The 26,550-nt window shown below is 31.8% G+C and overlaps 1 protein-coding gene across 6 annotated transcripts; it reads right to left on the reverse strand.

Moving 5' to 3' along the window:
* Window positions 1-64: 64 nt before the first annotated feature.
* Lpin (phosphatidate phosphatase LPIN) lies at window positions 65-26,502 on the reverse strand. 6 transcript variants are annotated; one of them, XR_012460733.1, is made up of 21 exons: window positions 26,265-26,502; window positions 19,066-19,253; window positions 18,022-18,206; window positions 17,718-17,940; window positions 17,208-17,447; window positions 16,487-16,581; window positions 14,506-14,583; window positions 12,529-12,695; window positions 11,384-11,557; window positions 10,034-10,169; window positions 9,716-9,932; window positions 9,283-9,421; window positions 7,746-7,899; window positions 7,572-7,668; window positions 7,161-7,309; window positions 6,088-6,215; window positions 5,892-6,003; window positions 5,647-5,761; window positions 2,868-2,971; window positions 2,507-2,714; window positions 65-453 (listed from the first exon to the last, which is right to left on the reverse strand). XR_012460733.1 is itself a non-coding variant. In XM_074135609.1 (20 exons), exons 2-20 carry the CDS (start codon window positions 19,243-19,245, stop codon window positions 315-317), a joined length of 2,829 nt encoding a protein of 942 aa, XP_073991710.1. In that variant the 5' UTR covers window positions 19,246-19,253; window positions 26,265-26,501; the 3' UTR covers window positions 65-314. The 6 variants fall into 6 exon arrangements, 5 of the variants coding, with proteins under 5 accessions (XP_073991710.1, XP_073991707.1, XP_073991709.1 ...); XM_074135609.1 differs by lacking the exon at window positions 2,507-2,714 and having other exon boundaries at window positions 7,572-7,665; window positions 26,265-26,501; XM_074135606.1 differs by lacking the exon at window positions 2,507-2,714 and having other exon boundaries at window positions 26,265-26,500.
* Window positions 26,503-26,550: the final 48 nt, after the last annotated feature.

Below are 26,550 nucleotides of genomic sequence, written 5' to 3' on the forward strand. Positions count from 1 at the left end.
TATATTATTTGTAGTATAACATATGTACGATGCGCAGACGAAAATTACGCTCCTTTGCCGGGACTTCCTTTCGCAATTCGTTATTTTTTTTTTTATATATATATAATTAATGGTAACATTTGCACAATACTTAATAGTTTCTGTGTATTATCATCAAATATAAAGCTAGAATTAAAAATCTTATTTTCCTTTCTGTCTTTTTAGGTTTTTTTTTTTTTTTTATGTATATATATAGCAGCAAATATGACAATTGTGAGTTAGAAGCCTCTTAATAAATATATTGACCACCTTTCATACGATTCCTCTTAATCTTTTTAAGGTTTTTGACTAGATAACTCTTCCATTATATCTATTATTGGTTCTCGCCAATAAACAAACTGAGAAAAATCTTCACTTGAAAATGGTTTCGAAGCTGGAAACATCTGATCGACCAATTGGGACATGTTCGTGTATCTACCAAAAAAAAAAAGAAAGAAAAATTCAATAAATTAAAAATATCATAAACAAATAATAAACTGATTAATGGTTTTTGTTATAAACACTTCAAAATAATAACTTTTTAGTACTGAACACTATTAATTAAGTTGCACTAAATAATATTCATAAAATTTATTCTTTCTTTGACTACTTTTGATTGCCAAAATGATAGTTTCAAAACTATACAATAATTATGTTGGAAATGTTAATGCTAAAATTAAATCTTTAAGGGATCTACCAATTATCTATCTCATCTGAATTTGACTCTCAGAAATCCGGACTTCCCGGAGGTTGGCATGACTGATGATTTCCGTCTTTATAGCGAACAATTAAGGCAATACTGTATGTGTTAACGTTTATGCGCAAATACAACACATACAAGAATGAGTTTCCGAAATAAGTTACAGTATAAACACTCCTTCCACCACGCGAAAAATTCCACTGCCTCATCAATGTTACTGAAACACAGAGCGCCCGACTTTGCAAACTACTGATGCGGGGCTATTTGCGTGCCGTCCATATATGTTACCTACGAGGGTCGTTTGAAAAGTCCGTGCAAAAATAAAAACTACTTAATTTTTGGGGGTAAACCTTTTTTATTTTTCAACATAGTCTCCTTTTAGGCTTATACACTTCGTCCAACGCTGCTCTAGTTTGTTGATCCATCCCTTCCGAATAATAGGATTTGTCCAAGTCTGAAAAATAGCCATTCGTTTCTGCAATCACCTCCTCGTTTGAATAAAATCTTTTTCCCGCCAGCCATTTCTTCATATTGGGGAACAAATAGTAGTCCGAGGGAGCCAAGTCTGGAGAATAGGGGGGATGTGAAACGAGTTGGAACCCTATTTCCATTAATTTTGCGACCACAACTGCTGAGGTGTGAGCTGGTGCGTTGTCGTGATGGAAAAGGACTTTTTTGTGGGCCAATCGTGGGCGTTTTTCTTGCAGCTCGGTTTTCAAACGGTCCAATAACGATGAATAATATGCACCTGTAATAGTTTTACCCTTTTCCAGATAGTCGATGAGGATTATTCCTTGCGAATCCCAAAAGACAGTCGCCATAATCTTTCCGGCCGAAGGAACGGTCTTCGCCTTTTTTGGCGCAGATTCCCCCTTGGTAACCCATTGTTTAGATTGTTCTTTGGTCTCAGGAGTGTAGTGATGTATCCATGTTTCATCCACAGTGACGAAACGACGCTTAAAGTCCTGCGCATTCTTCTGGAACAGCTGCAAACCGTCCTTGCAACACTTCACACGATTTCGTTTTTGGTCAAGCGTGAGCAATCGCGGTACCCATCTTGCGGATAGCTTTGTCATGTCCAAATGTTGATGCAAAATATTATGTACCCGTTCATTCGAGATGCCCACAGCACTAGCAATCTCACGCACCTTCACTCTTCTGTCATCCATCACCATATCATGGATTTTATCAATGATTTCTGGAGTAGTAACCTCAACAGGGCGTCCAGAACGTTCAGCGTCACTTGTGCCCATATGGCCACTCCGAAAATTTTGAAACCACTTATAAACTGTTCTAATCGAAGGTGCAGAGTTACCATAATGTTTATCAAGCTTCTCATTTACGTGACCATCTTAAGTTATATCAAATTTTCAAAAATATTAATACTTAGTACAATATGCAATCAAGAGATTATTTTTTTAGGTCAAAAAGCCATACTCCATAACCGGTCTAAAATGCAAACCATTTTTTTTTTTTTAAATTAAGTGATGTATATTCATTAGTAAACATACACTCACATAAAAAAGCTTTCGTTTATATTTATTTTTGGTTGCGGGTACATATAAACAACCATAATGCCATTTGCACACAGCATGCAAGTTTAAACAGGAACATTGGCAGTGTTTTATACAATACACTTCATTGAAAGTTCTCTTTTATCCATGCTTATCATTATTATTAGTTTTTAGGAAATGAACACTGTGCTTATTAAGAGATATTGCGGTGGCGGGCAATTATTAATTCAGCTTTTGTTATGGTTTTCTTTAAAACCTTTAAGAACAACCTTACCCTGTTCAATACAGTTTGGTGCTAGCTATAGTTCTAATAAGTAATAGCGTGATCATTTTTTTGTTTTTTTGTCTAATTACGCTTGTCCTTTTTGTCTACATTATTTTACTAAATCTTTATTTTTTTATTTTAGTACATCTCAGACACAGAAACGTTGTTCAACATCGGTGGAAATAAATCATTAACGATACAAGTTTGCCCTGAGTAACTGCAAAAAAACAAGTAAAAAAATCCCTCTTTCCAGTTATGATGGATTAAGTTTTAGATAACTTTACTTCAACTCCACTATTCCTTTACCTTTATCTCATGCATTACTTTACCTCTCTTTACTTGAATATAATTTATCAAAAAAACTACTTACGTTGATTGGAATGTTTCTGTTAATTCATGTTTCAATTCCCCACGATGATTGATAGTAAAAATCCTAAATATTGGAATTCCTACAGCTTGATATGCCCAAACATCCTGAAATATTATTAATATATTAATAATTAATGAAGTGACTTCAAAATTTCAACTCCTTAACAAAAACTTACAGTTTAAAAAGTTAAGTATAAGGGTTGATTAAACGCCAAAAGGTACACAAATCAGCATGTACCCAACATTTCATTCAAGCTTAGTTGATATAATTTAAGTAATTTTGCTGCATTAACTTTTCCTTCACATTTTTTAGAATTTATTAGATGTCACAGACCCTTATGCTGGCCAGTTCGTTCATAATATTATTTGGTTATAATTATGATAAAGTGTATATTATATCTTCGTTTTTAAATAGGTACTTTATTTTAACTCTATTCCAAATTATTCTTCTGATTTATCTTTAATATGCCCTTTATTCTGAAGTTGTCACATCTTATACATGCATGTTAAAGTAGAAAAAGACAAAGTTAGAGTCGGCTACTGTTTAAATTTGAATCACGGAGGATTTAAAACAATATTTCAGACTTGAATTCGTCTTACCGAAATATTCGTGAGCACAAATAACACACAGTTAATAACAAGTAGATTATTCAACAACAATTATTCATTTCTCAATTGTAATTTAATTTTACTTATAGTAAAATACTGGAATAATTAGCTGTCCTAAAAGTATGCAATACTTATTTATTTTATATTACATAACATATATATAACATTGTGAGAAGAACAGCTACATTGAGAGTGTGATTGAAGAAAACTATATTATTTGCGATAGAGCCAGATAATTATTACCTATTATTATAAACGTTTGACTACTACATAAAATAACAATTACTTTAATCGAAGAATGAACTTAAACCGACGATTTTTATTAAAAATAAAATAATCGAAATCATTGATGTATGTTGGTGTAAGCATTTTTTTAAAAAAGTTTTTAAATTTTGTAGCCTCGTAATTTTTTTTATTTTTTATAACGTTTTCTTTTTAACCTGTAATTAATAGTTTGATTATTATAGATTAATAGATATTAAAGTCAATCTACAGTGCTACTTGAACAAATATTTTGTAGATGAAAATGGCCAGCATAAGGGTCTGTGACATCTAATAAATTCTAAAAAATGTGAAGGAAAAGTTAATGCAGCAAAATTACTTAAATTATATCAACTAAGCTTGAATGAAATGTTGGGTACATGCTGATTTGTGTACCTTTTGGCGTTTAATCAACCCTTATACTTAACTTTTTAAACTGTAAGTTTTTGTTAAGGAGATTTTTGTACCTTTTGGATAGATTTTCATTTTTGTCTATTTTGCTAAGTTACATATCTGCTTTACTGTTTTTTTTAAATTTGGAATAAGCAATTCTATCATTATAACCTGATAAGGTGTTAAGTAGGAACCGTAACTACCACTGGAGAGATCTTTTTAAAGAATGATTATAGTTGCGGTCCCCAAACCATCCTCAACAACAATTTTTTTGAGAAAGCCTTTTTATATAAAATAGGAAGGTATTTGTACGTAAAAAGCAAATTTAAACTGCGATTTCAGACCTTCCTTTTAAGAGGAGTAAGAAAAATAAACGGGCGATTACAGTACTTCTCCCTAAAAGGCAAAGAGGCAAAGATTTTGAATCGAACGACAATTCATTAATGTAAATAGGTTCACCCATTGATAATTTTAACGATTGCAGTACTTCCTTAGTAGGTGTAAGAGCATGATGGCACTTCACAGCCATGTAGAGGAGCTTTAATCACTTCTTCGTGCTAAATTTTATCAAAATCGGACAAAGCGTTATAGAAATATTGGTAATAATAGTTTTAGAAACGGCCTTACTTGGGTGGGGCAAACTCCCCTCCATATGAGGCATAGCGACGAGACTTTTAAAGTGCAAATCTGTACAAAATTTCGATTCGAATGACACTTCATTCATGAAAATCAGTTCACGTGTCGATAATTTGAAACGATTGCTATACTTCCCCTTAACTAGTGTAAGAGCAGATCGTCGCTTTAATGTTACATAGGGGAGCCCTAACCCCATCATCCTACCAAATTTTATCAAAATCGGGCTAAGATTTACAGAGTAATTAGTAATAATAATTTTGAAGGGGGCCTTACATAAAGGGGGCTAACTCCTCTCCCATTCGGTGTACAGCGTCGAGACCCCCAAAAGGCACATCTACATAAAATTCCGAATCGAATGACACCTCATTCATGAAAATCGGTTCACGCGTTTAGGCGCTACGTAGTTTACAAAAAAGGTAACAACAACAACAACAACAACAACAACAAGAAGAACAAGAACAACAACAATTTCTGAAAATGCCGTTTTTGCTCATTTTCGGCAACTTTTTTCTCGAAATCTATTAGGTCTGGGTGGTTGCAAAAAAATTTCAGTTATAAAGGAGGGTTTGCTCTATATTTTAAAGAAAATTTGGGAATTTTATCTTTTATAGAAAAAGAGAAAAAAATTGTCAAAGTTGGGTGTTTTTTAACGTTACGCTTTTTCGTGCACTTTTTGACGATCAACCCTTATACAACTGTCCTACCGGACAGTTTTAATTAAATTTTTCCCCAAACGTTACGCCCTATAGTTTAAATGAAATTCTTTAGTGACAACTTAGAAAATTTGAGAAAACTAGTTAAAACCGATCTATATAAATTAACACTTCTAGTAGCGAAAGAGAAAACTTGGCATTTAATAAATTTATTTAAAAGATACTTACATTAATTTTATTACCATATCCAGCATAAAATGGCTTGATATGAGATGGAAATAAAGCTTGAATATCTTTAAGACATGAGATCTTGAACTCTTCAGGTTTCTTTTCAATTACTTCACTAAGAAAAATAAAGTAAGAAAATCTAAAATATCTCTTAAGTAAATTTTAATAGAATGTTTTGTCTGGTAGCAACATATAATGAGCTTTTATAAGAACACTTAGAAAATAGAACTAATAAAAACACTAACGTGTGAAAAGCGTTAAGTAAACTTGTAGGATTTAAAAGCATAGGTCCTTCAGGTAAACCTAAATCTTCCTGTTTAATTGATCTTAGATAGTCTCTTGTTAGCCTAGACTGACCTGCAATGACAAAGGCGTTTAGTTTAATCAAAAACCAGTAAGTTATTTATAAAAACTTAAATTAATTAAAAATCTTCAACTTACCTATAGCTCTGGCTGATAGGTAAAGCAGTTTATAACCATTATCTTTGATTTTGGTGAACAATTTAGCTACTCCACTTTGAGCCCAATCCTTGCCTACGATTGGAAGAATATGGCCTAATACATCGGATCTGTAGATGAAAATAAAGAATTTTGAATAGATATTATGGCTCAGGAATAATATTCTTTCTATTGTTCGGAAAAAATGCATCCAATTATCTAAAAAAAACCATTCAACTACTAAAGTACGTGAATTAACGTGGTCTCATGGCGACTAAGTGAGGGAGGTTACACAGTCTGTAAGTATTTTATTTTTTTGTAAATACATAGTTGAAAAGTTTTATATAATGGAGTAACAAATAGTATGTATTAAAGAGTTTTGTATTTATTGAATGAAAATAATGTTAGAAATTCACTTAGTTCGAAATGTATTTTATAACAGAATTTGAACTGGGCAACTGAATTAGCTTTTGTTTTATTTATAGCAAAACCTTTTTGTACAATGAAGTAAAATAAAATGGAGAATAGCAAGTAATAAAGTATTCCGTATTTTATGAATGTAAATAATAATAGAGATCCACAAAGTTCTATTAATTTTTTTGTAGCAGGGGGCGCGCAAATTTGAAGAACTGGGCAACTGAATTATTGCATTTCAATAATGCTATTAGTTAACAATTAACTGAGTATCAACCACGGTATTAAACAGTATTTACTATTATTATTAGATGATAGCAAAAATGAACCGATTGAGTAATGCTGGATCAAAGGATGTAATTTTCTTGCGAAATACAATTACATACACAATACAGAACACTTTATTTAAATATTTATATTTTTCTTATAAATCAAAATTTTTTTAAAATTCAATTTTTAATCAATCAATAAATCGATTATCTCTGATGTCGATGAAAACCCCATAAAATGTATGCGGTTACAATTATCTCGACCTGAGGATTCCGACAACACTTTCAATTTGTACTATTCTCAAGATATCTAAGTTGTTAACCAGAAAAATATTAATTCCTTATTTATACACTAATAAAAAAAAAGAAGAAGAAATAATGAAATTTACTAACTTCGTAATAGTGCCATCAATATCAGATACAACAATTTTATCATCGTATCTCCAACAGAAAAGGAAACATTTACATTTTGTAGTTCCTTGATACGCAGTCGTAACACTGAATTCTGCTTCATTAGCACCTGGATGTAATTTAAGACTGGCCTGTAATTTATTTGCATTTTATTAGTTATACTTTTAATAAAGGTTGAGGACTCTAAGATTGAATTTTTTGACAATTCCTTAATATGAATCAGTTAAAATACAAAATTTATCACAAGAAAAAAAAAAATTAAACAAGAAATAAAGAAAAATAAGCAAATCGATCTTCAACCATCAGTGAAAACTCATTTTAAAAAATAACAGTAAGAAAAAGTGGAAATTAAAAGAAATGTAAAATAAACAGTAAATTAGGTAAAATACTAACTATTTGTTGTGATGTAAGCCTTAATGTTTTTCTATATTTATCGCTGTTATAATCTGGTGTGGCCGCTTCCAGTGTTTCTTCATCCTTTCTGGAACTGCTATAAGCAAGAGTTATAAATTAAACTGATAAATCAAAGATAAAACAAGAAAATGAACATTACGATGAACTACTCACTCTGTACTGAGATCTAGTGGATTGACACCACCGGTGGATGATACTTCAGCGGATATACTATCTGGCCTGACAGGTTGTGGTACTTGCGGAAGTTCCATAATTTCCACAGGTTCTTTTATCAAATCTACTTTGACATCTGAGAGTGTACTGGGACCTTGTGACAAAATGTATGTTATTTTAATGATTATATATCAATTCTTGTATAAGTACCTGCGGTACATTTGAACAATTTGAAAACCTATATACATCAAGTACATCAAAATTTTAACCTTTCATCTCTCATTACCTATTATCACCAGAATATTGTAGTTAATAGCAGACATAGAGCTAACTTTTCTCTACAATTTGATAAAGAATTCTTTGAAATACAAGCAACACGAAAAGAGATATAAACGTTTAAAATTTGAACGCATTGGAAAACCACGAAATTTTAACCTTCTAAATCTTATTAACTATTATCACTAAAACATCACTATTCATATCAGTTGTTCAGCTTACTTTTCTCTACATTTCAGTAAAGAATTCATTGAAATCTGATGAAAAGGATAAGAGATATTAACGTATAAAATTCGATCGAATTTGAAAACCACGAATCTTTAACCTCCTATATCTCATTAACTATTATCACTAAAACATCGCAATTCATAGCACTTATACAGCTAACTTTTCTCTACGATTCAGTAAAGAATTCATTGAAATCCAAGTAATACGAACAGATATAAACGTTTGAAATTTGAACGAATTTTAAAAATCAGAAAACTTTAACCTTCTATATCTCATGTTCACTAAAACATCGCAATTTATAGCACTTATACAGCTAACTTTTCTCTACAATTCGGTAAGGAATTCATTGAAATCGAAGAAATACTAACAGAGATAAAAACGTTTGAAATTTGAACGCATTTGAAAAACCCCAAAACTTTAACCTTCTATATCTCATTACCTATTATCAATAAAACATCGCTATTTATATCAGTTATACAGCTAACTTTTCTCTATAATTTGGTAAAGAATTCATTAAAATCTGACATATACGAAACGAGATATAAACGTTTAAAAATTGAACGATTTGAAAGCTTACATTGAGTACGTCAAAGAATGTAACCTTCCATCTCTTATTACCTATTATCACCAGAATATTGTAATTACTAATGGTCATAGTGCTAACATTTCCCTACAATTCCGTAAAATTTAACAAAAGATACCAAATGAAATATTAATGAAATGTTGGGTACTTGCTGATTTGTGTACCTTTTAATTATTAGTACGACTAGAAGCCTTTCATCAGTTGCTTCTTGGGGAGCTTGAAGAGCGGAGTACTTTATTAACGTATAAAACTCATATCAAAGTTCAAATGGGTGAAAAGGTTCAAGGGTGAACTTGTTGCGCACTGAATTAGTACCCTACACAGTACACTGCAAGATAAGTAGTGAAAAACAATCCTCTATAACCTTAGCTGTAATTATTGTCACAACTGTTTATTTTGTTTAATTTTTTTTTGAGATGACATTTTTTACCATTAAAATTGTTTAAATACCTTGTTGTTGTTGTTGCTGCTGCTGAGATTGATTAGCTCGAGACCAATTAAACCAAGACGAATATGGTTTCTTTGATTGCTTGCCTTTTTCTTCATTTTCCACACCATCAGCTCCTTCACAAAGCCTTGAAATCACTTCCTATACAAATAGAAAATATGATTAAATTTATTTCAAATGGTTTAGCGGTTTGGTTTATCCTCTTGCCCCCACAGAAAAATATATGGTTTGATCACTCTTACTACAATTCGGTTATTGTCATGTTTTTTTTATTTAGAATTTAGGAGAATATTTTTTATTTTTTTTTTTTAGGATTCAGGAGACTCCAAAAAATATATTTCGTAACCCGAAATGGAAAATTTGAAATCAACGCAATACCATCCTTACCTAAAAAAAAAAAAAAAGAGAAAATAAAAATAAGGAATCACAATTTACCTGAGGTAGGTTTTTATGGAAGAAAAATAGCGAAACTAGCATTGGTGCTGCAACTCTCCAATTATAAAGCTTGCCATCTATTTTAACAACTAACTTAGGATTGGTAAGTAGCGAAGGATCCAAGCAAAAATCTTTATAAGAAATGGTATGCTCTTGAAACTGTTCAGGTGTGGCTGAAGAACCGCAAAGTGATAAGGCAACATCTTCTGGACACCATCTAGATATAGTAGGACAATCCATCATCAGTGAATGATTTTTCAATTAAACAATTTAAAAAAAAAAACAAAAAACTTATTAAATTAATTTCCTAAAACTTACTTATTACTATCAAAATCAGAATCTATGGATTTTGGTCCGCAGATTGCACCTTCCACACTGTGGGGTGATTGCGGTAAAGATGGTCCATTTCCTGATTCAGCGTCTTCTTCTCGAACTACAGATTCGGTAGTAAATTCTAAAACAAATTTGTTTTTTTTTATAAAGACTAGTTTTTGGTGCGTTTTAGTTGTAAGTTTTTATCAACTTTGGGCCCAACTTATCTAAAACTATCAATAATTTTGTGCAGATTAGAATCTCTATCCATAACAATTTGTAAAGTTTAAAACTATAGAAAACTGTTTATATTTAACACAGCAAAATATATGGAAGTTTCAAATATTTTTGATAATAATTTATTTAATTTTATTCTCAGACTTTTATTAAATATTGTTCTTTAAATTCTGATACAATAGCGATCCCATTGTTAACACTTGATAACCTACCCCTAGTACTTCAGTAATTACTTCTAAGCTGGTACTTCATTAAAGCCATTTGAAGGGCTTTTTTCACAATATTAACGGAAGTTCGATGTTGAAAAGGAAAAACAAATGCTAGTGAAACGCTCCAATTACTAAACGGTTTTAGAGAGAATATCATGAATTAATAATTAAGTGAATGGATGGACAGCAGCTCAACCCAAAGCCTGTAACTGTTGTAAAGTTAATATGCACTTAAGTTTCTAATTTTCTTATGCTTAGAAATAACCTGCATATTAGGCTAATAGAAAGTTAAATTAGTAATTTTACTTAGCATGACATCACCATTCTTTAAAATGGCAGCGTACTTCCTCATAAATTCAAAGCACTGTCTTATCAACTTAAACTTCGACAGCTAAGATTTAACTAACTTTAATTTGTTACCAAACTTAAATAATAAAACTACAACGTTAAGAGTCAAACTGATGCCATTGTATTTTTGCTCTTAAAATACAAGCTCATTCTCTGGTATTGAACGTAACGGATGTAACGAGTGAACAGTTCACTAAAAATGGTACCCAAGATTTCAGATAAAAAGAGCGATAATTTAAAAAAAAATATTGTAGCAAGAGAATATGAATAACACGTTATTAAATCGGACTCAAATGACATGAAAATAGAGTACAGCAATGCCTCTTGCTTAGTTCGTGCTTTAACAAAGTAATTAATACATAGGCCTTCAGTTTTTACTATGCATTATGATCTAGATTAGTCTGGGCGAACCGTTATAAAATCTAGATCATCGCGGACCCATTAAATGTTTTACATTCTTACCTATAATGAAAGTAATGAGATAAAGTAAAATATTTGATACATAGTAAGTCATTTATATAAATAAAAAAACTTTGAAACTGTAAATTAATTTGTTTCTTACCTGCTTGTGTTGACGTATTTGTTTGTTTATAAGCCGAAGGAAAGTACAAAGAAGCCATCTCTGGATCATCAGAATTCAGTTCTGATAAGTAGATTCCTTCAGATTCTGTCTTGTGCCTTATATGTTTAGTTTTCTTCATAAAGCCCAACATGTTTTGAAGCATCCATCTTTGGGCTAGAAAAACAAACAAAAGTATAATAAGCATTTTACCAAAATTTAATGTTATTCTTGTGGGAAGGAACAGGAGAAACACTCTAACCTATAAAGCTTGTTAGACTTTTAATACTCAGAATGATTCTTGAACCTTTTACTTAGTAAGAAATTAAACTCAATACTAGGAATTACTTTTCTCAAAAGAAACTCTGCTAGTTTCTAAATTTTATTTTTATTCGTTTGCTACATCCATCTGTCTTACGTGATGACATTTCGATTGAGAATCCATCTCTTTCAAGTTTTGAAAAACATTATTGCAGCATATTTTTCTAGTATATTTATCTATTTTATCTGATTCAAATTCATAATTCATATGCTTCATAATTCATATGTATACTTCATGATACCCACACAAGTGGCTAAAACGGATAAGATCATGATAAAAATAGATTAAGGTGGAAAATACGCCATCTCTTTTCAAAAGATGATCGAAACATTAAGTGAGATGGTTGTAACAAAGCAGAAATAAAGAAATATTTAGAGACTAACAACTATTTTTTTCAAGAGAGAATATGAGAATAGAATTTCAAAGTTTCGTTGGTAAGATAAGTAAGCACATCCATACTTCTTCGTGAGCTTTGCCAAGTTCTGGTGGAGAAAATGGAAACTTTTAAGAAGTTTAAATGAAGCAGGTTTCAACTCACAAAGTACCACTACTGAATATCGAAAGTTGCTGCTCTGTACTCACTTACTTACGTCTACTCATTAATGCAGACTAATAACAACAGAAAAAATGTTCTTTTTTTTTCAGATACGGTATCGGTCGTGTCATTAGGCACCATTAGGAGATTCTTTCCCTTGAGAATCTCTTTCTACTTTCAGTAATGGGAGTATCGCAAATAAGTGAAGTGTACCGTCTAATTTCTTCTATCACTAGAATGCATGAAATGGATTATAAACACATCTTTATTCTTTATCTTGGGCCCACTTACATTCTTGTTTACTATCATCCGTATTTGAGGTAGGCAGTTCACCCCATCTCCAAGATTGTGGTTGTTCATCAACAGCGGTTACCTGATGTACTGCTTCTCCTCCAACACCGCCCAATCTTTTGGTTTCAAATTCACTGTCACTTTGGATTGGAGCGAAATCTCGCGGACTAAAAAGAAATTTAAACAAAAAATTAATTGAAATTGCTATATTTTTCTGAGTATTTTGTTAACTTATTTGCATCAAATTGAATTTAAGAATAAAAATTAACTAAAAAAAAGAACCAAAAGGCAAATAAATAAGTGGTTAATCTGTGAATATTACATTAAACATAGACATAAAATTTGTAAATAAACCATAAAATGAAATTTTTTAAAAAAAGTGCTTTCAAACACTTGTGTAACTCTCTTTAGAAAATATAATTGTATGGACAAAATTAATAAATGATCATACTATCACGTAAAAACTTTAAGATTGTCCTTATTAACGGATTTGCTTAAAAAAAAAAAGAAAAAGAAAAAGCGTTACGATGATTGCAAACCAGAGAATGCATTGAAAAATCATCTTTCTACACTAGGCAAAGGACTACGTCGAGAATGCATGTTTGAATGATACTAATACCAATATGGAGATTTTTAGGCAATAAACTGCTTATGTGAAAAAATTGCTGACAGGTCTACCAACATATTTATTAATTTAAATACAATCATAATATTCGGCTAGAGAATTCAGCTTTTCTGTTTCGAAATTTTTAGTTTATCTCGAAAATGGTGCCCCAAAAATTTATCCCAATCAGATCTTCATGCAGTGCATGAGTTTACTTAATAAGCACGTCACAGCCTATTTTCTCAAAATCTATTTTTCTATTAGGGGCTTCATAACGTTTATATCCGGTGAAAATACAATTTACTAAAAACAATACTTCCGTTTTATTAAAAAAAAAAAGAATTCATGCAACAGAATTCGTTTTATTTCACTAAAATAATGAAAGTACAAGAATGTTTTAGGGCGTTTTCGGGTGATAAGACAGTTTCCAAGGAAACTATGGAAAACCGGACAATGATGGAAACGGTTCTACGAAGTTTCGAACACATCCGTTATGTCTGGAGTGCCTGGAGGAAGCTTTAAAGATATATTTCTCAGTATTTTGGACAAATGAAAGAAAGAAATTGAAGTTTTTTTTGTTGTTTTTTTTCCTGACCGACAAGGACAAAATAGGAAGAGGAAATTGGAGAGAAAAGCACCAGAACAATATTTCTGGGTCTTGGCGTTTCTATGACCCAGTATATTACCACTACTCTAAGCTAATCAATCCTAATTTTTCGATTCAGCGTATGTCAATGAGGTCCCCAAGAGATCGGATATTTCCTCTGAAAACTAGCGGAAAAAAAAAATAGAGGCGATAGCAATACTTCTACTTACTGTTAGTGAGAGAAACAAAAATAATAATAACGGCACTTTTATTTCAATGGAAAAATATATCACCAGAACTTTCTCAGTTTCCCGATAACTGTACAGGAGGGAAGTCCCGATGAAGATCCAAAAAATTTCTACAAAGAATAAACAAAATCAAAGCTAAACCAAATGTTTACTTGAAAGATCCCTCCCATTGTTGAATGTGGACAATTGAAAATTGTACAATTTGTTTTATTATGTAGATTTTATTGAGTGTTCATTGTTGTACTGTGTGGAAAACCACATAAAATTTCAAGGAAATAAGGTTGCATGCTTTGTCCTAAATTGTCTTAGATGACACTTCTAGATTCTTCTAAATGGGGACATTGAAAGGAAACATTTATGTAAATATAAAGACGAAAAGAATTACACTTAATCCAAACTTAAAATTTTCTAAATTTCTTAAAATAAAAAAAAAATCCCACTAACGTGCAAAATAACAAAGTTAATAAGTTAAATAAAATAAAATAAAAATAGACATCATGCATAAAGGAGAGCAAGTAAAGATTAGTGTGGTTAATTACAAAGCTCCGATGACGCTCGATGCATCGAGCAGTTGAAAACTGTCTTCCGATACTCTTTCAACGCCATCTTCCAAACACCTAAACCCACACATACATATCCTAATATCAGCCACTTGCAATTAATTTTTAGCAGCGCTATTTATTAAAAAACAAAAAACAAAAGGAAATGAAAAGATTATCTTTGTGTATTTTTTTTAGTCAAAAACACTTGAAGAGATTTAATTATTTTAAAAAAGAATGAAATTAAATTTGCCAAAGATTATTCACAAATTGAAAAATAGTATGTCCTTTTTTCTTAGTTAAGGCGGCGTTTACTATGGATTGATTGCAAACCAGCGAATGGAATCTTTCACTAGAAAGTTAGAGAAAGGAAATATAATCCTGTATAAATTTAAACTGGATTCCGAGACTTTAAATTATGGAAGTTTTTTTTTTTTTTTTGGTATTTTAAGTGGACATGGATTTCTTGAGAAGATTAAAAAAAAAAGACTAGGATGGACTGGATAAGGGATGACAAGTTGAAGAGAGAAGATATAGGGACACGTCAGCGTGGTTGGTAAATGTGTGAGGAAAATGGGATACCTAGGAGCGTAAGGGAAGAAGCTTCGAATATAGAGGGAGGATACGAAGAGATGCCTGGAAGAGGACAACAGGAAGGCAACTGAAGAGAGGAAGAAATGAAAAGATGTCCTTGATTTCAAGATTGGCACCTCTTGAATAAGCTCTTTAAGGTCTCAAGAAGCTGATGATGATGGTAGCAGGAAAGTAAGCAAAAACAGATTGTCAAAAAAAAAAAAAAAAAAAGAAGACCATTGCGAAGAGAAATATCTTTTCTGTAAATTGAGGTTTTAGTGTACTATACCAAGTGAGTTGCCAAATTTCTTAAGAGGCCTCTAAAGATGCCTCAAAAAAAGTTTGAATATGAGACCAGTGAAAAGAGAGATTATCATAAATTTCACTAAAGTTTATCTCATAACTTCATCATCTCCTCTCACATTGATCCCCCCAGTTCTCAATTTTATTGTTTCTTTTTGCTTTTTCTTTAAAACCTTAGGTATATTTTTTGTCTTATAAATGTCCTAAACGTGAAATGTCACTTGTTAACTATGTACTATGTTCCAAAAACAACAATTTCAGTAAAACTTTTGCTTTACAAAGGGATAACAAACTGACCCAGTTCTGACATTTTTTTTTTTTTTTATTACTGTTACTTAACTTGACTTTTTGGAAACATTATTATCAACTTATCGATCGAAATTTTTTATTTCAAAATAAGTGAATTTTATGAGAATTTAAAGAAAAGTAACCGCCAACTTTTCCAGGTAGGTCTTAACGTCCAACTGCCGATTGGGAGAAGTTATTATTTAAAAAAAAAAAATCATTGCAATTTTGCGACAAACAGATTCGAAATATAGTTTGGATGGCAATTATATCTCAAAAAAATGTTTTCATTTCAAATTAATATTTATGAAAATAAATTTGAAAGTAAAATTCGTTAAGGTTAAGATTTTCTCCTTACAATTATTGCTAATACAAAATTTAGAAGGATACTATAAATCAAGCGGTTTGCAATCCATCGTTAACGCGACCTAAGGTTTAGTTTAAATCATTTTTTTAAAGCAATAATTAAAGAATTTAAAGATTAATTACTTACTAAGCTATCATTAATAAACAAAAATGTTTTTAAAGAATTAATAAAGCAAGCATTAATAAGGCCATTTACAAATCCAAACAAAAACAAAACAGGCTAGAATTAGGCCTATCTAAATGGCCTGGATTTAACGTTTGAAAACTTAAAAGCGCCCATAAATTTATATATATAATATATGAAATTAAATCAAAATTTTTTAAGTAAAAATGTTGGGGAAAGTTTTATAATTACTTGAAAAAAAGTGATTGGAATAAAAAAAAAAAAAAAGTCAGGAGTGCATAGTGATAGTAAACAAAATTACGGAGTTTTGTTTTTAACTTACAAACTTACCTGCTTCCAGGAGTAAGTTCAGTATCGCTGAAAAAATGGATATCTCTTTCTACAGCACTTTGTTGAGTAGAATTTAAATCTTCTTTAATTTCTTCCTGCAATATGAGTTATATAGTTAGAGTAACAGTTTTGTAACTAAATAATCTGTTAAAATAATTAAATAGGGAAGAAATGTTAACTTTGAGAAAATTTATCTCAAAGTTGTTGTGAAAAACAACAACTGTAGCAAACAACTGCTATCAGAAAGTTCATATTTGATTTGTAACTATCCCCGTGATCACCATAAAGTTTGGATCAAAGTTGAAGTACCACTTTAACCAAATAAATTTTTCAGTTTTTTAAATTTATTTTTTTTTTTAAACTTTCTCAAAAACGCCAGCTACTATTCTGTAAAACGATAACTGCGGCATAGATATTCAGTAGTTTTATCGTTCCGTGCGTTGCATATCGCCAGGAGGTTGTCTCTTCCCGAGTGTGGTGCTTTTTCCCGAGGAGCTTTAAACGTTTTTTTTATTCACAGGCATCTATAAAGTTGTAGGTTAATTGAATCTCTAGACAATTAGATTTTTTTTTGTAGTAATGTATTTACACTCAGGGCACCAGTAAATTTACCTAAGCTGGTACAAAATTCATCCTTAACTCGAAACTTTTTACCAAATGATACACCTACACTCGAATGTAGATACTGAAACTAAAATGTAAATTCAGAAATGAAATTTACCTTCTCAAGTATAGCAGGCTGAGGGATAGTGTTATCCAAATCCTCTATCTGAAATATTCCTCCCTCATCTGAACCTTTATCATCTACCGGCGGCGCTACTGCACCTACAACTGAAAGCTGCTGGACAATATTTCCAGTACTGTTCCTTTTTAAAGAACCTTTCTTTTTTGTTGACTTCTTTCTTCTTCTGCGTTTATTGTTTGCCGTCGAAAGACGTTCATCAGCTGATGGGGAATCCTCCTGTAACACAAATAAGAAATATCTATCTCCAAAACTATTTAAATTTAATTTAAATTAATTAAATATTGCTCATAGCATGTATTCTGGTAATTTTTCGACTTTTATTGAATAAAATGGGAGAAAATGCTACAATGGCCAGGAAGTCCGAAATGTGCCTTTAAAACGGGACAGTATTGGTCAAGATATGACGTTTAGTAAGCCTATTTTTACAACAATGTTGTTTAACGTAATACAGGTTAAGATATTTTGCAGAAGTCTAGGACGCCATACCTTAGTGAAATCAGTAGTTGTACTTTCTTGGCTGGAAAGAGAGGTTTCTGAATGCTGTCCCACAATAGGCCTAAATTCGTTAGTACTTAATTTCCTAGCAATATCACCATCCTCCTCTTCAACAGTCTCAGCGCGGAAAGTCTTTGGAGTGTTGGAAGTAACAGCGGTTACGGATAGAGAAGGAGGCTCATTTTCATTTAGAATGGCCGGTTCATCATTGTAACTGGAAAAGAAAAACAGAATACACTTAGTGCAAGTGTTTTATAAATTGAACCTAAACTAATATGTTGAAAATATTACTTACTCTCTCCATTCTTCCGAAGAATTGAATCTGTCGCCGTCAGGTGGTATTGGTGAACATGCTAAATGAGGTGGTATGAAGTCTTCTTCACCTTCGCCAAGTTCGACTTCTTCAACGAAGAACGCCTCACCAGATTCCCCCAATTTCATATGTATATCAACTGGTTCTCCATTTATTTCAATATCAACCTAAACAATGAAAAAACAAAAGATCTCTTCACATCATTTTATACAATGCTCGAATCAATGTTCCACTTACAATAAAATATAAAGAGTTTTTAAATTGTACGTAAAACCATTCAATAATGATTTTGACTTTTCTAAAAAGCAACTTAAGTAATGAAATTTTATTGAAATTTAAGATTTTTACGGGAAAAAAATCGCTTAAATAAACCACAAATATTTATTCAGAAAAACTTAGCACTAACCACTCTCTTGAAATTTTACTTTCATATTAAATTTCTGTTATATTATGAACTTAATGAGTCTGCACATTGGCACATAGAACATTGAAAAGCAGTGGAAGTACTGTATTTGGAACATACATTTAGATAGATTTAATAAAAAATTTGGAGTAAAGCATTTCCTTTATCAGATGAACTCTTTTAACAAAATGACTTTCAACGATTTTAAATTCAATTTAAAATTAAAAAGTTGAAGATTGTATTGTGATCCATTAAGGGATTGTTTTAGTAAACTCGGGATGTGTAAAACTTAACGGCAAGAAACACTGTGGTCTAAACAAACAAAATTTCAAATTCATAGGGTAGAGACTTTTAAAAATTAAATAAAATTGATTTTGTACTAAAGCGGCCAAACTAGAACGTAATTATTTCGTTCACTTGAGGTAAAACCAGGTTAATAACCAGTAAAAAAAAAAACTGTCAAAATGTTTTATTTAGGTAGAGAAAAACTGGATTTATGCCTCTGGCATTATTCCATTTGGCTTCATGAGCATTTCAAATAAAAGATTAATCCATTATTACTCAACACTGAGTAACTTTTATGTACTAGCTAACATAATGATTTAGAAAAAAATTTAACTTACAATTTTCTCTTTACTTCGGAGAACTCCCATCTTTCCAAAGCGTACATGAAATGGTGAACATGTAAACGTTCCATCTGGCTGTTCAACTACAACAACGTCTATAGCACCAGTCAATGTAGCAGCATTTATATCATTGTAAATGTACTTAAAGTTGTTAATAACTTTTCCCAGATAATTCATATTAAGACCTGAAAAAATAGTTCAGGGAATATTTGCTTAATAAAATGGAATTAATGGTAACAAACTATAATAATCAACAATCATATTTGAAACTGAACACGTAAGTACTACGCACTGACCTGGCCAAAGATAAAATCAATTGAGTGTGAAAATTAAGAATCTGCTGTTTTGAAAAATATTACTTACGTATTTATTGTTCATTTATGGCCATATTTAATAATAACAATGGAAGTTCCGATGATTATTTTCAACTTTTCCGTCAGCTAAATACACTTTCTAATGCAAACTTTGCAACATATTAGAAGTTTTGAAAATCAATAACGCTGACAAGGCTTCAGTAAGAACTGCCCCCTGTACGACCCTGCGTGTTCACTCTACCACAGCTATCGCGGCACTAACACAGAATTGTTGGAGCTATGCGGCTATGGTGTTACCTGCTCAATAACCTTACAGATCAGCTGATCTTCGCGCAGGCTCTCTCTGAGTCATTTTTCTCTATTCAAACTTCAAAGTATGCTATTTCTTACAATTTTTTTTTCTTTACGAAAGAGACATGTCTAATTTAGCCTTTCTAAAAATGAATCCAGATTATCTGTATAACCAGAAAATAAACATACTTTTTTGATGAATCTATGTATTTGAATTTGAAAAGCAAATTTGTCTGTCACCTTGTTTTATTATTATTTTATTTTAATCTGATATGCTATAATGAAAAACATATTTTTTTTCCACTTTAATAAGACCCATCTATCTTATTTAATCCATTTTATTAAAGTAATGAGTATATTGTATTAAAAAGGAAATAGATGAAATTTTAAAAGAAAGTAAAATTAATTGTATTCTTAATACAGATGTTTGCTCAGGCTATAAATATTATTTTGTCTGTACGTTATTTTTAGTATTATCACCTTTAATGAGTTATTAACTCACAAAACGATAAGAGCTATATATATTATATATATATAACATATATAATTAGCTGTAACTACTAGTTTTGATCCGTTTCCATTGATAATCGATATAATATAACGTTTATTTGTAAAAATATGAGAATGGAATTTGAATTTAGAGGAAGCTATTACGAAGCTGACTTTTAATCTTGGGAAACGAGGTGTGGCTATTAAATTACGAGACTATTGCTGTAAAACATTTTATTTTAAATTTATACAAATTTAGTTATTATCACCTTCAATATACACCACTCCCCTATCCCTACCCTACAACGCTCCATGCGAATTTACCACAGGTCGAAACAGTGCTGGAAGTCTTTTTCTGTCAGCTCCTGCATGACGCGTGCCGCTTTTTTATTCACAGCTTCAACGGACTGAAATCGTGATCTTTTTAATGCAGATTTGACTTTGGGGAACAGATAAAAGTCACATGGGGCCAGGTCAGGCGAATAAGGCGGATGGCCTAAAACTGGGATGTTGTACTTGGCTAGAAACGACTTGACAGATAATGCAGTGTGAGCTGGCGCGTTGTCTTGATGGAGAACCCCGTGACTTGTTCTTCCACAAATCGGGTCGTTTTTTCCTTTACTCTTTCACGGAGTTGAGCAAGCACCTCACGGTAGTAATGTTGATTAATTATAATTGTTATTTTCATCCGTTTTGGACGTGGAAGGGCGACCCGGGCGATCATCATCTCCGACGTCTTCTCGGCCATCTTGGAAACGCTTGAACCACTCAAAAACTTGCGCACGTGATAAACATTCATCGCCATAAACTTCTTTTAATAAAAGATAAGTTTCAGTAGCGGTTTTATCAAGTTTTGATGTGAAATTTCACGACAATTCGTTGCTTTACAACGAAACTAATAACACCTCTTACACAAACGACGGTTCCGGTCAGACAGATTTCTCTACAAGCACGTGAGACGCTGCACAATCCGAAAGAGAAGGCTTTACGCTGCACAGCTGTCGGTCGTTAGGATTTGGCGCATGCATAGTTCTTCTGTAGCAGCATCAGTCTCGTTATTTAATAGCCACACCTCGTAGTATAGAGTAACAATGGAACTATCAATATTCACAGTTTCTTTCTGGTTCTATTAATAATGTGGTGATACAAACTTGCATGATCCATGTAGAAATGGACTAGTCACTGCCTCTTTTTTTACTAACGGAAGTATGCGTGACATAATAGTGATTTCTTGCTTTACGACGTGTATTAAGTACATAGAATACACTTCATAGAACAAGACCTTCAGAATTTCATCAAATTACTCTTTAATTGGAGATCCCCTATTTAGCTAATGGAATTCCGGTACTTTTTAGACTAGTCTTTACCAAGTTTTCTTACATTTCCATTAAATTATTGTCTGATAATTCATGCCAAAACTTATTAAATGCCGTCATTTAGATTGTTCGTTTTTGAGTAATACACACCATATTATGTTCTACAGTCCTATACGCATCCACATTACACATATCTACAGATGAAGTTGTAAAAAAACTAACTCAAAACGGAAATTTCAGTTGAAAATACGAAATCAAAAATGTGACACGATTTTTGACCTAGGTACAGTAAAAGAGAGTAAATAATAATGATAAATTAAAGTGTAACATTCTTCTAATAAACCTTGAAATTCACTCGCACAACATTTTTAAGCAGCAAATAAAAATTCATTTAACAGTTATGGCTGTTTTAGTGACTTTCTCTTATGAACTTAATATGTAATCGATTCCAACATCGTAATTTTTTTTTAAACCATGATCATAATGGCTGAAATCGAATTGAATGTTTGTTTTTTTACATCGAACTTTCACTATTCGATTCAGATCAGTTTATGATTTTATTTAGAATTGCTGTGTAGGTAATTAGAGTAGATGTTGTTGTTTTATTATGTCCCGGAAGTTATGTCATTTTTTACAGAGATTTCTTTAAACTAGGTCAAAATGTAGCAATATATATATATATAACTGATTATTTTCTTGATTTCGTCTCGCTACAGAGTAGAAGTGTATTATGGTTATAACAAATTTTTGCGTGTCTGAAATGTTTCTCTCATCGAACTTTCAAGCAGTTCAAAACATAATTTAAAATATACTGATAAATATGCATAGAAAAGAAAAAAGAAAAGTGCTTTTAACACACACACACACGCTACTTTCATTATTAAGTCTGGAAATATTTTAGATATTTAAGAGATCGATATAAGAGATCGAAAATTTGAAATTATCGTCACTCTTTCCTTCTTAATAGGATAAAATAATAAACCATAACATGAAGTTTTACTTCTGGTTAGAGATGTCGGACATACAGATTCAACTTCTAGTAATTTTTTGTATTTTTAGCATATACTGTTTTCAGAAGCAAGACTAATTTTCTAAAAAAAAAATTAAAAATTTGGTCAATATCATATTTCCTCTTACTACGTATTGTGGACCAGTTTTCGACCAGTTGTTCACTGCCTTAGGATTTGGCATAGTTTTTTTTTATCGACGTTTCGGCAGATTTTTATTACGCAGAAGAAGAATTTCCTCTCACTTTTATTAAGATGAAAGTAAAGATATAGGTTCGAAGGTCAGCCAATACGAGGGTCGTTTGAAAAGTCCGTGCAAAGTCAGAGAGATAGCACTACTGGCGCGTATCGAGGTTATGTTTAGTTAGTAGCATCTATTGGAAGAACACACACCAAGTTTCAGCCAGATCGGTCTATTTCTTTGTGTTTGGCATTCGTTTGAATCGAGGAAGTCGAGTGATTCTTTCACGCTTGACCAAAAACGAAATCGTGTGAAGTGTTGCAAGGACGGTTTGCAGCTGTTCCAGAAGAATCCGCAGGACTTTTAAGCGTCGTTTCGTCACTGTGGATGAAACATGGATACATCACTACACTCCTGAGACCAAAGAACAATCTAAACAATGGGTTACCAAGGGGGAATCTGCGCCAAAAAAGGCGAAGACCGTTCCTTCGGCCGGAAAGATTATGGTGACTGTCTTTTGGGATTCGCAAGGAATAATCCTCATCGACTATCTGGAAAAGGGTAAAACTATTACAGGTGCATATTATTCATCGTTATTGGACCGTTTGAAAACCGAGCTGCAAGAAAAACGCCCACGATTGGCCCACAAAAAAGTCCTTTTCCATCACGACAACGCACCAGCTCACACCTCAGCAGTTGTGGTCGCAAAATTAATGGAAATAGGGTTCCAACTCGTTTCACATTCCCCCTATTCTCCAGACTTGGCTCCCTCGGACTACTATTTGTTCCCCAATATGAAGAAATGGCTGGCGGGAAAAATATTTTATTCAAACGAGGAGGTGATTGCAGAAACGAATGGCTATTTTTCAGACTTGGACAAATCCTATTATTCGGAAGGGATCAACAAACTAGAGCAGCGTTGGACGAAGTGTATAAGCCTAAAAGGAGACTATGTTGAAAAATAAAAAAGGTTTACCCCCAAAAATTAAGTAGTTTTTATTTTTGCACGGACTTTTCAAACGACCCTCGTATAACGGAGAAATCAATTGTCTACATTAAATTATTCATAATTAATTAATGTAGATAATACATAATTAAATGAATATTCAATCTACAAAAAAAAGTTTTTGTATATTTTCTTAAACGAAATACTGAGTGAATGCTGATAAATAATTTAAATCCTACAATCCTGATAAAACACGTAAACAAGTCCTTAAAAAAAAGTTAAATCACCCTTTGCAGGACATAAATCATGTTTTTGCAACCTCATGTACTTGATAATTTATCTGATAATTACAGATATATTATATATATATATATAAAATTGCATCAAATTTTCTGAGTCTCATAAACACTATAAAAAATTTTTTTTTAGCGCAAGGTCAGTACATAATATATGCAGTTTTATGTGCGTGTTTACTTTATCAGAATCAGTTTTAAAAAAACGAAGACTTGCAAATAACTTAAACTTGATATTCTGTTTTGGTTCTCTACGTCATTTAGAAAATAGAAATCCTTCAAACTTTTGTTTTGTAATGTTTTCCTAAAATAAAATTTCCAGATAAAAATTATAGATGGGATAGCAATCAATCCTGGGATTGGACAGGAGAAAAAAAAGGATGGTTAAGAGAATGATTTCTACCAAAGAAGATGCACTGCAGAAAAAAACAATTCAAAGAGACAAAGGCTTTGTTCGTTTTTAAGAGAAGCTGTACGGTGTAGAAATCTGGCATCTATAAAAATAATAATAAAGGAAGAGACAGTAACTACCGAAATCCAGAAAAACACATATTAAAGATCACGAGAATCAGAAATGAACTGTGGATAAACAGCAACATTCTCTAACCTACAGGAGTTAGACAATTGAAATGGTACGGGCAATTATTAAAAAACAGAATTCTAAAGGTAAGAGTTTCAGTGAAAGATGCAAGGGAACAGGAAGAATGCTGAATGCGAACCTGAGAAATCCCTAAGCCGAATATCCTGAGCCCAACAAATACAATTACAGTGGAGTCTCGGTTATCCGTCATGACCAGGACCGGACACGTGACGGATAGTCGAATAGACGGATAATGGAAAAAAACAGGAAAATTTTATACGTTTATATGCTTAAGCCTTAAAGGGCAGGTATCTTTCATTATTCAATTCATTCTATTCTGTATTAAAATTAATGAATACAAAATAATTTTTTGGTTTTCTTTTTAAAATTTTTAAATACCGAGGACAGTGACGGTTAATTGGAATAGACGGATAAAAGGGTGACGGATAACCGAGACTCCACTGTATTATGATGAAATATATACTTCGCATATCCATTTAGGCAGCTGTAAAAGGTTTTCCTGTATGGTTTCCTCAAAAATCTTTTAATTAATTTTTAATCCTAAAGTGTGAAAACAACAGTAACAGATTTATAGCAATAGATGCATATAATGCGTTCTATTGTTCTATAGTTTTCCATTATGCAATTATAAACATTAATAATATGGTAACTAGATGACTCAGAACGGACTGACAAGTAAATAAAGCTTCAGCAAAAAGTACGATGATTCATTCATTGTAAGGTGGAACTCATTACTTGATAAGAATTCATTAAAAATCGATTCACGCGTTAAGGAGCTACGTTGTTTACAAAAAAAAAAGATAACAAACAGAACAAGAACAACTTTTAATACGCCGTTTTTGCTCACTTTTGCTTAATTTTTTTTTAAATTTATTAATTTTTTTTTTAAATATTGTTTTTAAATCCTTTAAGTACACAAGGTAATTAAAATGATAAATGATTCTGTCACTCATTTTGGAAAAACAGCATTTTAAAGAAAACAATACAGCCAATTATACATGTACAACTATGCAATAGAACATTTAAAGAAAATTGCTGGAACCGTTTCAGATAACAAAAAAAACCTATTCAGTAACGTTGTATTTCTAATAGGCTGATCTTGACGAAAACTTGATTACCGGATCCAATGATGGTACTTAACCATATGTCAAATTTGAAATATCTAAAAATATCTTTTAATTCTTGTATTTAAAGGTTACTCAAAACACATTTAATTCCTGCTAACATTATATATTACAACCGTACATTATTTATTAATACGAAATGATCCTTCAAAAGAAGTGTACCTTCATACTGACTTGTAAACTAACTTTCCTTGAGTAGTGTTTCTAATAAAAATTATGAACTTATGCAAAGTACAATGAAAATAAGAATATTAGAAAACAAAACCAAATAATTTTCAGTAATGTTAAACTTCTTGTATAGGGATTTTGATTGCTAAGCCTCGGTCGGGTTCCCTGATGAGAGCCAATCGAAATGTAAGGCTTCATATTCCTATTCATTTTCTAGACTGGTGAGGGAAGGAGAAAGTGATAATATTTCAAAAAACAAAAAAAAAAATCAAACTCAAACCATCCATATATTAGTCAAAAGTTTGACATAATCACTACTACGTTTTTATCAGTGGTAAAGAATTAAAAAAAAAAAAAAAAAATCTATAGGGTCCTGACAGCGCGCATTACAGGTGTAAATTCAAAACAGAAAATTTTTTATGGTTTCAACACTGATGCAAAATAGACAAATAAATAAAACACCCACCTCAAAATGAATATGTATTTTTGTGCAACTTGTCACAGGTTTACTAGAAAACAAGGATAACGCACGAAAAAAAAAAAAGAAATCACTTCACAACTGGGACAGTTTAAAACTACTGTTAATACTTAATAATTTAGTAAACTATCTTCACTTATATTAATTTATAAGCGTTGACAATTTTACCACCTCACTCAACACTAGACAGACACAAACTGAGCCTAGTTAACGACAATACGCCAGATTAAAAGTAAAGGTTTGTTGTAACAGTAGTGAGGAAGGTTTCACTAAG

Source organism: Rhodnius prolixus, unplaced genomic scaffold, assembly GCF_049639745.1.
Source record: "Rhodnius prolixus isolate KJV_2025 unplaced genomic scaffold, Rpr scaffold_5, whole genome shotgun sequence".
NCBI lineage: Eukaryota > Metazoa > Arthropoda > Insecta > Hemiptera > Reduviidae > Rhodnius > Rhodnius prolixus.